At 47.7% G+C, this 16,464-nt stretch overlaps 1 protein-coding gene across 4 annotated transcripts in view; it reads right to left on the bottom strand.

Annotated features, from left to right (window-relative positions):
* Positions 1-15,975, bottom strand: part of KIRREL3 (kirre like nephrin family adhesion molecule 3) — a 313,997-nt gene extending 298,022 nt beyond the window's left edge. For all 4 annotated transcript variants that reach the window (XM_062594420.1, XM_062594421.1, XM_062594422.1 and 1 more), the window contains exon 1: positions 15,847-15,975. In XM_062594420.1, the coding sequence (XP_062450404.1) occupies positions 15,847-15,907 (61 nt within the window). In that variant the 5' untranslated portion in view covers positions 15,908-15,975. The remainder of the gene's footprint in view (positions 1-15,846) is intronic.
* Between the last annotated feature and the right edge of the window lie 489 nt (positions 15,976-16,464).

Raw genomic sequence — 16,464 nt, 5'->3', positions numbered from 1 at the left:
ACAAAATAAAACCTAAAAGTTACAGCGCATTTGATTCTAGTAATCACCCACTGAAGTACAGACAGCACTCCCAGCCCATTATGAATCCATGATTTTGGGTAAGTTTAACAAGGGCCACTGGTGTACAGGCTGATCAAGGCCAGGGACATGAAGATTCATAGGTCTCTAGAGCCAAGACACTGAATCTTCCCCCCCTCCCCCCCATTATGAAGGTCAAATATCCTTTGATGCTTCACAGATTGGCAACACTACCGAAACTGCTTAGATCCATAGCATCTACAGCAGCACAGCTAATCACTAAGTGTCTTCAAGCTAAGACAAGGGGACTCACTTGAAGCACACAGACACAATTTGTGTTTCTTACCTAGGAATACATCAGAACATCAGCCCAGCCTCCTTTTACAAAGGAAGCTTGGTAGCCTGAAGTTAATACTGAATTTTGCCAAAAGCAACTTGTTCCTGCACCTGACTTTGAGTAAATGTGATGCTTTTAAAATGACCAAAGCACGAGGCAAATACCTGATCTTAAAGGTAGCTTACAGTACTCTGAGCTACGCACCCAAAGACAGAAGCATCTCCGGGTTCTGGCAGCTATTGAATGCTCCAGCCTAGCACAACTGCCTAAAGATGCTCAAGGACTCCTTGAAGGACAGCAATTTAACTCCAACTCCCCATGGCCCACCCCACCGCCTCTGCCACAAGGCCATCCCTCCCCATAGGAAACACTGTTGTCTCGGGCGTGAAACATCTTGCAAGAAGCAGAGCAAGTGCGCGAGAAATTCTAATGCTGGCGGCACAACAGAGAGGGGAATAAACTGTATTATGGCAAGCCTGCAATACAAGAGGGAAACAGAACGACAAAAAAAAAAGAGATTTCTATGGGAAGCATAAAGCTGGACATTGTTCACTAAAGCCCTGCTCCACAAGGCTAGGCAGAGAACCTCACACAAAAGCAAGAGCTCCCACTGATGCCATTGTTAAGCTTGTAGCACAGAAATTTCTCTGGGAGAAAAGCAGACTGTGACAATTATTTATCACCATGCAAACATCTTCCTTCTCTTCTATTGTTGGTTCAACACAGACCACACATGTCTCCAGCCAGGGAAAGAAAGAGATATCAGCAGGATCAAGGCAGGCTACGATTAATCTGGTTTCACATTGATAGATTTAAAAACCACACACCACACTCATGCAATCAGTTTTAAAAGGAATATTAAAGTTGTAAGTCACCTTTGACTACATTAAAATGTAAGCTAGGGCATACAATAAACCCAAATAAGCCCCACTGGCAGTTAAAGCAGAACAGCTCCCTTATCAACCCATAACATCCCCTGTAAAATAGTACTGGTATGCCAGACTGATCTGAGAGAAACTTACTCTCCTGGGACAGTGCAATTTGACCCAATTCCTGCTGCCACTGCAGAAGCCCTCACTTGGCTGCTTTTCAGCATGCCTGCTATGAGCTCAGCTGCACCAGAAGTCATCTGGGAAAGGAGAGCTGGCATGGACAACACTCAGCTATGCTCCAGGGGTCTCTGCCACAGACATGGGGCAGGGAGCAGGAACGCAAAGGGACAAGGCACTGCAACCCATTGATGTGGCTGGGCTTTGGCGCATTCCCCTGCCCCCAGCAACAGCATGTAGTTTTGGGAATCAGTTTTCTCCTAGCCCTCAGCTTCCCTTTCTCTATCTGACCATGTCTTGACACATCTAAACTTTCTTGACTACTGCTGACTTTGAAAGAGGCTTAAAGGTTCCATCAGGAGAGAGCAGGATGGATGTACTGCAATTGCACTGAAGGAACTTGGCCTCACAGCAGCACCACATGCCAAGGCAGAGCAGGATTGATGGTCATCACAGCCAAAGCCCATATGCAACATCCCAAGGTCAGCTCCTGAAAGACACCAGAAGTAACAGCCCCATGATGAAGGCAGGTTGTGGTCCAATGAGGAACACAGGTAGCAGAGGCCAGCAAGTACCATAGGTCACCCTGAATACCACTGCAAACTGAGCCAAGGAGAGAGTGGGACCATGCTCCAACTACTTTACCCACTGACAGCTATAGTGAGCACTAAGTGGCTCATACCGGCTATAATCAGCTCCAACTCAGGCAGTGTTTTGGCTCAGACCCACTTACATAGGTCCACACTACGGCTCTCAAAGGCACTTCGAATGTCTAATCTGTGGGTTTCAGAGGTGGCTGGGCACCAGCACTCTTAAAAATGTAGCTCTGGTTAGCTAAGGGGGCTAAAATTATCCTTTGATCTCGATCAATAGCTGTCATCATAAGGGTTTAAAAGGACTGCTCATGCACTGGGGCTAAGCGGGTCTCAGGAAAAGCTAGGGTCCTGACACTGGCAGAGCTCTGTAATCAGAGTTGCACGAGTTGCTTTTCAGCACACTGCTGCCTGCCTGAGAGGGCTCCAAATAAATAAATAAAACCAGTGCCTCATTAGCATGCAAATATATTCAAGTCCCCATTTCAATTTGTACTCTGATCGTATGCATAGAATTCAAAATCCAAATTATACAAATGCACCCATAAGAAGAAACAAGCAGGAACTCCGCACAAAAGGATTAGGGCCAGACTGCTTTCCTCCAAAGATTAGTTTGGGGGGCACTTCTCAGAGAACATCCGCACCAGAACCTTTAATCGTCACTGGTCATGCAGCACTGAGCTTTGCCTACAAAATACTTCAAAAAGCACTGAATCTCTAGCTTCTGAGGCTGAAACAATGCTTTATTAGAGACAGGTTGCAGGAGACACGAGGAAGGTGAGCAAACCAAGGCCAAAAGGCAAGAAGTTGCAGTAAGATCTAAGCAGGCCATATGGGGACTCTGGGGTAAACAGGATCCTGCCAGGCTTTTTGCCAGAAGGCAAAAAGGACACCAAATCAGCAACTGCTCACTCATGTCCTATGCTCCAGCTGCAGCACTCTTGGCCAACCATCTCTCCAGTGGGCTAGAGCCCATTCAGATTGGCCTGAGGGAAGCAGAGACATGCCTGACCCTGCTCCAGCAGCCCCAAAGGGCGGCAGCAGCTGGTATCTCTCCAGCACTGGGCACCTCATCTACTGAGCCAAGGCTAGGAGCCTGGACAGCTGGCTTATTGCAGCTGGGTGGGTCTCAAGTGGTGGAGACCATCAGGAACAGGGTCAGCACCACCACTCGGCCCCACAGTCCTAGTGGGAAGGGAGGCAACACTTCCCCCTGCCTTACAGGGCTTAACCTCTCTTCTCACAGGAGCTGTTGGCTGAGAGAGGTCTGCAAGGCCTAGAAGAAGAAAGAGAAGCCCCTCTGAAAAGGTCCTTTGCAGATCACAGTCAGATGAAGAGAATCCAAATGCACCCTATTTTAAGAAGTTAAGCCCCTAAGCTTTGGGGAGGGCTTGAGCCTCGGGTCCTTTCTCCCAACTTCTTCATATGCTGACCCCAAGGCATGACAGATTCTACTCCCTGCCATTTACAAGGCTTGGGCAGAGCCAATGCACGCTTACTTCTCCCTCCTACACATGCAAAATTCTCAACTCATCATTTATCGTATTACATTTTCATTTTAAAGTAAATATCTGTTTTCAATTAGTACTTACTGTGAGGGGCATGCATCACTGAGAACGCCTATTTCTCTTCCTTTCATTATTAGATTAGAAGTCACTCAAGTTTAACTACATTTAACAGCAGCGGGAACATAACTGTTCTGCAGACACTAATCCACCTCCCGCCTCCACCTCCAAAAAGGCCCCAATCAAGCTAATGTACACAAAGCAAAACTCAGCACTGAGTCTCCAAATCAAGGTGCTGGCATGCAGACTCTTCTCAAAGTTGCTGCAACCCTGGTGAACCTGAGTGCCTGCCTATCACTTCCCCACACATCTTGCCTCCATGGTTCTGACAAAATCTCAATGCTTTACCTGTCTGTTATAGAACCTGAACCCTCACAATTTCATCTCCATAGCCAGCTGACCCTACATCCCCACAGACTTTCCTAAGGCTAAATGAGGTGAATAAAACCCAGAGCAGCAGAGATCTACCCAAAGCCATATATACACACACACACACACACACACATATAAAAAAACACCCAAAACAAAGAAAGGTGCACATATGTGGAAATCAACTCCTGCAGAGCCCAGACAGTAGGGGACAGGTAAGTATGTTATATGGCTAGCTAGTAATTTTCCAAGTCTCCCAAGTGTGCTCCGACTTCCCCATCTTCATTCCAACCAAGACAGACCTTCCTCCCAGAGATCATTCCCCAGCATGTTCAGGCACTGCCTGCTCAGCCCTCTGCTAGAGCAGTCATAAGCATAATAGTACTATTATACTTTGTTCATTATGTCTCATTTTTATTACATGGCCTCATTAAGTTACAAAGCCTCCATAATTTAACTGCATCTCTTGGTCTCCGCACGGGGGCTCCAGCTGCGTTTGTAGTCAATCACTTTATTAAAAACATAGGACAAAAATTACTATTATATCCATTACTGCCCATCGATCTATTCAATTGCCTCTTAGATCCTTTCCTTACCTGCTCAATGCACCAAGGCCAGACAAATACCACTGGCACCTTTTTAATCCTTCCATATCTTCTAAAAAATGAGTGGAATTTAAGGGTGTTTGCAGAAAAAAGCAAATAGGACGCATACAAGCACATGATATTCTCCCAGTGTACAGAAGAATGGAGGATAAAAGCATGCTATCAAACCAACAGAAAAACTGTGTCAAGAATAAATTCTAATCATATTGAATCTACTGCAAAGTATTCTACAGACATACAGATCAGGTTAACACTCTCAGACTTAAATATATTGTGACAAAATGGCATCCTGCTGGCAAGATGAGATGCACATCCCAGAAAAGGATGACCAGTGGCTGCTAGGCAGAGTTTCTATGACAGCTTCTCAGCTCCGCTTCATCCACTAGAGGACAGTGGTATTCACAAAGCTTTGCAAACCAGAAGCCCTTCTGGAGCTCAATGTTAAGATTGAAAGAAGAAAACAAAACAAAAAAAAAAAAAAAACACAACAAAAAACCCAGCCACTCACAAAAGCACATACACCCATGGAATTGACAGGTTCATTTCAGAGTTTCCAGTCCAAAAATCCTTTAACTTTTCCTGTTCTACAGAAAGTTAAGTTTCAACTCTTTGTCCTAATTTTGAATAAGATGTTTCCATGGGGACAGCAGTTTTGATCTGCTGAAGTCACCCAGCAACTTGTACAGGTTAGGAGCACAATATGGATTTCTGCACATGCCTGGGAGAAAGCCAAATCATACAGAGAAATCTGCTGGCTGCAGAAAAAACAGTAGGGTGGAGAAAAAGCTTGCTGCAATCACCACTGGGAAGACATCATCAAGAGATATCCAACCATTGGGCAAGGGTTCCTGCCCTTCCTGCTTTCTTGAAAAGAGGTATGTGTTTCACTTTCTTCTTCCTCCACCTCCAAGCACTCTCAGGAAAAATCCACTTTGTCTCATTAGCACTCCTTCTGGTTTGCTTCTGGCACAGAAGGAAGAGAAACCAAGGCAAGTTTGAGAGATCAAGAACAGCACGCAAGCAGAACAGATGCTGAGAAAGTGCAGAAGACACCACCTTGATGCAGTCAGCACCTCCTGAAGGAGAGGAAGATGAGGTGTCAGCTCTTTAGAATGCAAAGATCCTCCTAAAGATGTGCTCTTTAAATGAATGGCAAGGCATTCGGATCTCCTCATCTTTCCAGCCAGCCAGTTTGATCGAAGGGGGCTTTGAAGACTTTAAGGACATTGCATTTACTAGTTTATCACAAGCATCTATTTTAAACCAATATTACCATTTTAAGCATGACCAGAGGAAGAAGAATTTCCAGAAACTATTTCTGGTATAGGATATACATTCACGCAAGAAGCAAATATCCCTCAAACTTGCAACATTATGCAAGACCAACTTGCATGCATCCCAACAACATTGCTGCTGCTATCACAGATCTACCAGCAGGCAATACTCACTGTTCCAGGCTTGCCAGAAAAACAAAGACATTTCTGATCTCCCACAAAGCTTCCTCCTCTGACACTGAGCCCCTACTGCAACTCGAGTGAAGGCAAATGTACATTTTCCAAGGGGCATCAGGCAGAGGCAATCAACATATCTTAAAAGAAAAAACAAGGAAAACCATACACACACCTCCCTCACCCATTGCCAGGAGCAAACACATCCCAGATGCCTGAGGAAGACCAGCCAAATGGGACAACACCCACCCCAACTGAACTACAAATGCAAAGACCACACACTAATCAAGCAATATATATATTAGATCTTCCCCCCTGAAGTGAGAGCAAAACACCTATCCAGTATGTGGTGCTGGATGAGGTCAGCTTGAGACAACCTTAGCCACCCATAGACTGAGATGAGCAGTAGCAGTTACCCATCCCACTCTTGGAACTGGGTTTAAGCATGTAAAGGGTAAGGAACAGCAAGGCCAAGGATATTTTCCTTGGTCTCCAAGTAGGAACCATATGAGCAAAGAAATCCAGCACTGCCGTCCCCCAAGTACAGAAAGAATATGCCTATCTTGACAGTACCTGGCAATTTCCATTATTAAAAACGTGAATAAGGAAATCACAAGAAAGCTACCATCCACCAATAAATGAGGCTTCAGCTCAAACATAAGGAGTTAATTTACACTCACTCAAAGCTTTGACATCTTAAACCTTTTCAGTCTCTGGACAGAACAAGAAATAAGCATAGACAGTGTCAGACTTCACAATCAGGAGGACAAAACACTGCAAACAGCTGTGCCTAATTTTAGCATCTGTTTGTTCCATTTCTTCAGCATGGGGGGGAGGAGGGGCTGGCCTAGTCACTCCCAGCTTATTAAAGACACAGCCAGAAGCAGAATAGAAAAGTGTTAAATCACACTCTGGGATTAGCTCATAAAAAAACAGTAAAATAACAGCACAGCAAGGCACTACTGACCAGCTATGGCAAGCCATTCCTTGGAGCTGCTGAAGGTTACTACACTCCCCTCCAGCACACACAGGCTGTTCATCACCACCTTCCACCACACCCTGAGACTCAATGCATTCCTCACCCATCACCAAGAAGCAGAGTGCCAGGAACAGCACCACATTCCCCCCACCGCCTCACCTCTTCTGCTTTCTGAGCAAGGTCTGCTGATGGCATTTGCACTACTCCTATGTGCTCCCTGTCAGGGTCATCTCAAAATCTGTCCTGTTTCATAGGAGATAGGTTCAACAGGGCGACCAGGATTCCTCAGGAGAGAGGTGCGAACTTGAAATCTCCTTCAACACTTCTCCCTACCCCATCCCTCCAAAAGCCCTCTGCAGCACAGTAGGGGGGAAGGGGGTTTGTGCTTAACCCCAGGACACAGGCTTGGTGCTTTCAGCCTCCCTGCAGAGCTGGAGCCCAACAAGTCTCATTGCACCTTTCCAAAGGAAACTGGCAGGTTGGAGCAGGCTGCTTTGCTCCATGCAAGCGCTGCTGCTGCCACCACCAGGCTGAACTGAAAAAGTGAGGATTGTACTACATTGGCTCTGCCAGGTGACCTGGTTTGATACCCAAAATACTTGGGTATTCCTTCCCCTGTGCACCCCAGCACTCCCTCCCAATAGTCTGAATTACTAAGACACTCCACACATCTGCAAGGTGTTTCTTCAGCATTGTAAAGGTGCAGCTTAATGAGGCAAAAGCCACAGTCAGAGTCCCCTGTATGAGTTAACTGCAAAGCCTCCAACTGCTCAGAGGGAGGCTCTAGAGAGGCTCAGAGGGGCTGCTAGGACACAACAGAGATGCTCTGCTCAAGTCACCTGGAACAGCAATGGCCCGTCATTAAAATATACACTGCGGGGTAACAAGCCCACATGGACTAGAGAGAGACAGGCATTAGAGAAGCTGATAAGGCTTATCTGACAGTTGACAGTTTTGTCTACAGTTACTTTGTGCCGCTGTAATGGCTACAGTAAGCTACCTGCTGAACTGCTCCTTTCTCCCCAGCTAGCCTCTCTGGGAATGGAGACACAGCCAGCTCAATTCTCCATCTTACTCTCATTACTCAAGAGGAGAGCAAGTTCTCTCTCCTTGTTTGCACAGGGGATGAAGCTTGCTATGGACTGATCAAGCCACAGTATCCAGTAACATCTTGGGTGACTGGTGGAAATGCCAAGTGAGAGGTGGTAAAGAATAGGCATTTCCCACACAAGCAGCTTGAGATGTTGCTTGATTGTCAGCAGAGGTTTAAATCCCTTCCTCAATTTGTTAGTTGAATTTGGATCCCTTTTTAAGGGTCAGCTTTCCTTCACAAGAAGTATGTCTACTTGGCAGAGAAAACCTCACACACAACTCAAAGTAGATCAGCCAAAGGTTAGTCTCCCCTCATTCATCTTCATGTGCGTAAGCCTTGCCAGCATGGACTAACCTCACTGATGGCCTGCACTTCAGCAGCTTTGGGAAACCTTGAGCTGCAGGCAAGCTTAGAACTCGGTTCTCAAACTGCAATTCATTCCTCACCCTAGAGCAGGCAAAGGCCAAGCCTCATCCCTTTGCCTCACTTTCACAAGATCATCAGTTGCAAAGCAACTCCCAGTTTGCACTGGAAACAGCAGAGGCAGATCCTACGCAAATGCTGGTGAGCTGGGCATATCTGCAGAATGATGCTCAGCCTGAGCCAACAACTTCACCGCTCAAGCCGACGCTGGCTGAATCTCATTTAGCCTTGGGTTACCAGTCGGTCTCACAGAAAGGCTCTCTCCAGCTCCTAAAGGGGAGCAGTACACAAGGTGTGCTCCCTCGGTTATGCACCAAGACAGACCCATTAGTCTGGAGAGAAGATATTTCATGCATCCCTTTGCACGCCACACGGCCAGCTACCCCTGCTGGGAGCTGGATCCACACCCCCCAATACCATGTACCCCTGCAATTCAGACACTTCCAGCTCACGTTCTCCACGGAGACTTGCCTAATCCCTCCTGTTGTCGCTACCACACTGGCCATTATGTAAGTTCAGCTGTCTTAACTTGTTACTGAGCACACAAATGGGGCTGACATTTATTTAATCCTCATAGTAATGTTGACTGTGTACTTACTGAAACACCTCATGCTTATGGAAGACATTTGTTTCCAAGCAGCTTATGCTAAATTGCATTGATATGAAGGAAACACTCATCCAATATTGACATTTACTGACTAGCAGCATACAGCTTGAATACTCGTTTATGCTGCTGGGGCAGGGGGCATCCAAAAAGGATTCAGTCCCCTCATTTTTGATCTTTTAATGAGTTAGGCAGTATGAAGTTAGTGAGCAAATACCTACCCAAAATGCAAGGTGGGACTCTAAATCCCATAGGCTTCTCCTTGACTCGCACTCACTCCCTGCTCTGAGAGAAAAAGCAACACTGCACTCCAGCTCAGAATTTTGATCCTTCACCCAAGAGGAAGTTTGAGAAAGTTCATCTCTTCCACTATCAAGGTGTATTTAATCTGTAATCACTAAGACTTCTCTAGCCTGCACCACCTGTACAGCTGGGCACTGAGCTTCCCCCCAAAAAGCTTACTGAAGGATTTTCCCCCTCCATTTCCCTTTCCATACATGGGTAGGGAAGTTCACCAAAAAGACACCTTTAATTTTCATCCTTTAGCTGCTATAACATCCAATCAGACTCTAGGCACAGCTGTATTAATCCCAATCAAGGCATATGCACATGGCTTTGCCATATGCCATCTTGGGAATGACTACAGTGGACCCAAGGACTTGAATTTACCAGTATCATCCAGCCACACAAGCCTGAGCTTATGCGCACCAAACAAAATAATTGAAAACAAAGGAAGCATTTATTATCCTAGTTGAAAGTCTGAAGTGCTTGCATTAATGGTAAAGGAATAGCAGTTACAGCTGAGCCCTCAGAAAACAGTTATATTCTGTTCCACAGCAAGAGTCCAAAATGCTACACACCAAAAGCTTGCTATAGCTTTCTTTGCAAGTGGGGGCGTTGAATGAACACATTAAGACAAGATCTTATCCTGAAGTTAGCATCTGAATTTAAGATGCAAGCATTCCACCTCCTACTTACAGCATGTGACATTTAAAGAGGCAGGAAGCCCAGAGCCCACTGCTAAAAGGTATACTGAAAGCACATTTATTTTTTTAAGCTGCTCAATACAACTCAGTTAAAGGAAGAGCCATATAAAAGCCAAGCCAGCTACACACTCTGTAGACAGCTCCTTCTGCTTTGCTTTGGAGGCTACGATTGTTATTGAAGAAAGAAGTCCTGTCCATTTCCCAGCATGCTTGGAATTAATGCTGCAGTCCATGGAGTCTCACACCCCTGCAAAAGCTGGGGCTACAACCTGCCCCAAATACACGACAGACTACCTTAAGAACCTGCAGTTATATCAGCTGCCTTAAATCTCAGAAAACAAAATATGAGACTGATTTACAACCAATTTATTTCACTACCTATTGATTTATAAGCTTGTACACAGTCACTACCACTCAGCGGTCAGAAGCAGCAGCCAATGAAGCCTGAGGAGATAGCTTTCGTTCAGGAGTGACGCAAGTGACTTCGGACCTTCAACAACTATTGCATCAGTTGTTACAAGTTTGCTGGTGGTCTCTAGAAAAGCCTGTTAAATCCTACTGGAAGCACTCTGGAAGTGATAAAGAGCCAGTACTGTCTAGAAGAATTTTCATAAAGTCTCCTTATCCAGCACTGCAACTCCAGCATTTCACCGTTAGCACACCGAGGAGCTGAATGCTGGGAGTGCAACACAAATTCACAAAACTGATCATTAAATCAGAGGTTTGAAGTGAACCACATTCTCCATCACAGTCTGCTTGTAGCAAGAGAAAGTAGTTTATTCAGAGACCTTGATCCTCAGCCAATTCACAACCTAAGGGGCACATCAGCCTCTCCCCTTTATTTACAGCTACAAAAGAAAGAAGAACACTGAGCTTTTTTATTCTAACATATGCAGTCCAACTACAGAGAGTCTGGCAGCTAGTGACACACAGTCCTGGTAACCTGTCAGAAATTTCTATGTACATTTCTGCTCTGACTGGTGTCCCTTTAAAACAGGAAAGCACAAAAGTAATCGACATCTGCCCAAGATGTGCTGCGCAAGGCATACTGCACAAACTGCCCAGAGACCTCCACATAACCTTGGAGCAGGGAGGCTGGTTACAGATGCAGCAATTAGCACCAGGGCAGGTGCTCTTCCTCTCAGTTTCCTCACTCTAGCAAAGGAAGGGAATCTGAATGCAACCACAGCACCACTCTTGCTTCTTTCAAATAACCCAAACCCTGCAAAAAAGGCAGCTTGAGGAAAGGCTGTGGTCCTGTAGCAAATCTCACTGCAGGAGAGAGACAAAAGATAGGAAAGCATTAGAAATCTCAAGTGCATCAAACCAGATTGGACAACGTGTCAGAAGAGGCAGTCTTGTGTTGCTTCCTCAGGATAGCACAGGCTGGATAACACCAGCTCTAATTTGAGGTTTATTTCAGTCTGCTCCTCATGCACACTAGCTGTGAACTCCTATGGCACTGACAAACCTGCACACCTCATCAGCAACACCTCCCAGTTCTGTCCAGATCACTCTCTTGCCCATTACAGTCTTCCACCTTCCTCAATCATTTTTAGTTACTTCTTCTTGTGCTGCTAGCTACTACAAAACCAAACACCCTCCCCCCCCCAAAAAAATCCTTGATTTAGGTCTTAAAGCCTATTAGCATTTGCTTGTTTTTCAGCACCCTGTGCACTCCTTGTACTTCCTCGAACAGTACCTGCCCATGGGGATTTATCTGCTGGGTTTAGGAAGCATGCTAACACTGTCCTCTTCTGAAGCTATACAGCTCTCTACAGGGCAGGAGGAATTAACTTTAAAGAGGAATCACAGCTGCAGGTTGCTGGGCTTCACCTTAGCAGGCACTACTTTGGATCGCTCTTGCTGCACACCCCAATCCACAAATCCCCCTTGCACCTGATGGTTTGCAGATAGAAGTCACTAGCCCTTTTATAGACACCTTGCATCACTCTGAAGGCTTGCACTTTGTTTATTTACCAGTCACTAACCTTTCCTGTGGTGTTAAAATTCTCAGACTCTTCCAGTCCTAAGTGGTGGTAGGTGGAATTGGCCTGGTTTCTCTCATCAGTGTAATTTCACCCTTCTCACCTGGGGTCTGATGACAAGCCACTAAAAAGCTGAGCCACTACTGCTAATAATGGACCCTTCTGACAAAAGATCTTGGTTTGACTCTGAAGAAATTACTTCCAGGGAGGAACCCAGTGAACTGTGAAGGAGAAAAAACACACCCTGCAACACCCAGAACTCACTCAAATGCATGTTTGCCTTCCTTAGGCTAGTGAGGAGAAATTCCTAGACAGAGCTCTTTCCATCCAAGGAAAATTTTCTGATCTGGCCAAGTCCATCTAGGTTATTACAGTGCAGCACAGCACAAGGAGAATGCGGCTGCAGGTACCCCTTCACTGGTGCTCCTTCCCATCACTCCAGGTCTCACAGACAGTAGCCACTTTCCTCAGTTGCTTCCAGCCTCACCCAGCTTGGATGACACTGGAGTAGAGGGAAGGAGGTAGAGGCTGTTCACAAGATGGAAACAGAAGCAGCCAGTTTCATGGCAGCACCAATTTCTTTCCAACAAGGGATCTAGTCTCAGCAGGAGGTAAATCATGCTGTGACTTCACTGTCTTCCACCAGAAGCTGTGGTGGTCCTGACAGGTTTCAGGGCAGCGCAGGGGGGAAGGCAGATAGAAGAGCAAGCAGTACCAGAGAAAACACTGACCCATCAACCTTCAGAAACAGAAACTAGGGGCTCCTACTCAGAGTCACAGAAAGACAGTTTGTTCTTCCTGGATTACCTTTAGAGGCAAAATGCAACCCCTTCCAAGCACAGAAATCAGATGCAAAAGAGATCCTCCCCCTAGACTATTTTGCAATTATTTCTTTACAAGGGACAGGCAGGGGAGCAGGTGGAATAAACATGTGACTAGCGACTAGGGGAGCAGCTAGAATAAACATGTGACTAGTGTCCATATAAATGGACATTTATATGCTGTACCCTGCAATCTGGCTTTGAAGAACATGTTTGAAAGTTATTCTTCTTAGGGACCTCAGAAAGATCTGAGAGGGAAGTAAAAATGTGTTACTGAAATGTTACATCGCCTGACAGATCTTACACCTCACACAGGAAATCCTAGCAGGGTCAGGAAAAGGGGAGATCAAAGGCCCAAGTTCCCCCCACCTCCCACCCCATCCTTGTGCTCAGTACCAGATGTAGCATAGCCTCTGAGAGGGAGCAAACACCTTCTACCTGTAAGCTCGGACAAGAGCCCAACTTTCAGTCTGTACTGTTTGCAGGAACAGCAGAAACCCAGCATGCCACAAGGAGGCATAGCACCCAAAAAGTACAAACCCGAGGGCATAAGTTTAAAAGCTGGTGAGAAAGAATGCCCTTTCTGTGCAGCTTGTGTAAGGGAGTTTCTAAACTGGGGTCTGGACCTTGGCTCTCAAGTTTTCTGCAGAGGTGAAATTGCTCTGAGCCAAGCACACAGGAAGGATAAGTGATACCTGCCTCATTATGACAAATCCCTTCAAACCAGTTGCTGCTGCAGGTAAGTGAGTGCATCCCTGCTCCTTGTCTGCAAAAAGGAGCCACAGAAGCTCCTGGCAGCCAGGGCCAAGCAATTTTAATGGCACTACTCTTGCAAGTGAGTTTTGGCCCACTGGCTTCTTTCAGCATGAAGCGTGACTGCCCTCTGGATGCACCAGTAACAACCCACTCACACCGGTTGTTAGGAGCACGTGTGCCCAAGAGCAGCAAATACCACTGCATCTGGGCATGCCCAAACAAGCACAGCAGCTGCTCCAAGGGCACAAACACAACACACCCTGGAAAAGAAGTTTCAGGCCCTACATCCAAGCCATTCCTTTCCCAAATCACCACACGGTTTAAGGAATCCTTCATGTGAAATCCCATTAGGAACTCTTTGCAATATTTCACCCCAAAGAGAAAGCAAGGCAACTGACAGCCCCTTTCTCACGTACTACAAGCAGCAACTTCATAGGAATGTATTTAGTTCTCCTGCTGGAGGAGACTGTCTTAAAACACTCTGCAAGACACTATCTCTCCTGCACATAACCCAGCATGAATAAGCAAGGTACCAGATGCACACTCCTCACGATACAGACAGGGGAGACAAATCAACTCAGCTCAGGCCATACACAGCAGAACAGAGGAGCCACGGCAGCTTTCAAACACAAACAGCCTATTAAAAAGTGCATTAGCCCTTATTAAAAATAATGGCTGCAAAAGGGAGGAGGCAAAAATTACAAAAAAATGCCCACTGGCTCTAAGACACAAACTTCTTCAGCTTCACCAGCAAATTGTCATTTGACCTGCAGGGAGTTGAGAGATACAGGGGAGATACTGAAGGCCAGGATAAGCTTCCAAATTGCTTATATCCCTGGACCTGCTGCTACCCTGCTGCACTAGGGAGAGTTCAAATTTGTTCAGCCAGAAGTCTACATGGAAGACACAGTGAGTCTCTTTTGTGCCGAAGCAAAGACGAGCACAAACACAGCTTTATCCCTGAAGGAATACTAGTACAATCAGAGAGCAGGAAAGAGAAGAGGGAAAGGGAGGGCAGAGTAGGAACCCAACATCACATCCAAGTCTGCAGCTCAGGAAAAAAAGTGGCAAGGACAGGCAGAAGCAAGCAGCCTGCTCTAGACAAGGCATCTCTGCTCAGAGAAGAGAGGGAGGACAGGGCTGGGGGGGGGGGGAGGTTGTTTAGCAATAACGTCTAGCTGCGAAAAAAAAAAAAAAAAAAAAAAAAAAAAAAAAAAAAAAACACAGCTGCCCATTGAGAAGCATCACTCTCTCCGAAAAGTTTTATCCTTCATTTAATCAACAGATGGACAAGCTGCGTGGGTTTTTTCCTCCCCTCGTCTGTGTGGGTTTTTTGCTGTTCTTAAAGCAACCCCAAGCCCTTCCCTCATACAAGCAGCCCTGGCTTTGGGACCATCTCGGCGTGACACAGATGGTACTTGACACCGGCGTTGCACGGGGGGTGGGGGGCAGAGAAGCAGATACGAGAAGCTCCTCGGGTCTGGCTGTAGCTCCGCATCCTCCACAGGTGACAGGCACTCCAGGGAGCAGGCATGCAGAAGCACATCAAATCGAGCTACCCCAACCGCCCTTTCTGCCAAAAAAAAAGGGGGGGGGGGAACGCCTTCCCATTTTCAAGGTTTCGGAGGGTGTTGGGGGGGGGGGGGAAAGGAAGGCGGCAAAGTTGAGGGGCAAATTCCTCCAGGCTCCCCAGCCCTTTCCCTGGCTGCTGGGGAGCCGAATGGGGCTGTACTCCCCCCCCCCTTTCCCCTCGGCTGGCCGCATTCAAAGCGGCTCTTCCTCCACGGGGAGCCAAGCGCTCCCTACCCCGGCTCTGCAACCGCAGGCTCGGCGCAGGCAGCGGGCTGCAGCCGGCCTCCGCCGCCAACGCGAGCCGAGGCGGCTTCCCCCAGCCCCTTTCCCTCGCCTAAATAAATAAATAAACGAACTAACTAACTACCAGCACCTCCCTGTCACCGGCTATCTGACTAAAGGAGCGAGGTGAGGAGGGCTAGGCAGAGCCGTGTTTACACACAAACACAGTCTAATTAACAGAGCCGGAGCAGGAAAAAAGAACTCATCTGCATGCTGAAGATACATATTATATACATGTTTTTAAGCAAGCAGCTTCGCCACGGCCAGAGGCAGCCGCGCCAACTCCGGCGCCCAACCTCCAAGCACCCCCCTCCGCCCCGAGCCCCACTTGGAAACTCAAGTGCGGCGCCGCTCCTACCGTGGCTGAGGAGGAGGCAGCCGAGGATGAGGAGGAGGAGGTCTGCCTGGAAAGCTCTCATTCCTCAGGGTGGGCGCGGGAGGGGAGGCGCGGGGGGGAGCGGCGGCGCCCCGCTTGCCCCGCTGCTGCTGCTGCCACCGCCGCCGCGGGGGGCTCACGCCGCGGCCGCTCGCCGGCTCCGCTCGCCCGGCTCCATCGCTGCCGCCGCCGCCGCCCCCGGAGCTCCTCCCACGGCAGGCGCTGCCTTGAGTGGCGGAGCGAGCCTCGCCGGCGCAGCCCGGCTTTTTGAGGCAGGCGGAGGGAGGGCGGAAAGTGATTGCGGGAGGGAGACTGACGGCCGCGCACCGGCGGCGGCGGGCGACCGTTAGGGAGGGGCGCGACCTTGGGGCTGCGACCGTTAGGGGGCGCGACCGTTGGGGGGGGGGGGGGCGACCGTTAGGGGCCGCGACCGTTAGGGGCCGCGACCGTTGGGGGGGGTGGCAGCCCCTCGCCCTCACGCTCGCCGCCTCACGAACACACCCCAGCGGCGACATCCTTCCCCCGGTACCAGCACCGAAATAAAATTCAGTTCAGCTCGCAAGCGTCTGGGTGGCTGAGTGTGAAGGAGAAAAATACCCC

The sequence above is a fragment of the Rhea pennata genome, chromosome 24 (assembly GCF_028389875.1).
Source record: "Rhea pennata isolate bPtePen1 chromosome 24, bPtePen1.pri, whole genome shotgun sequence".
Taxonomy (NCBI): Eukaryota; Metazoa; Chordata; class Aves; order Rheiformes; family Rheidae; genus Rhea; species Rhea pennata.
The sequence above is the reverse complement of the archived record's forward strand: the minus strand, read 5'-3'. Positions and strand labels throughout refer to the sequence as shown.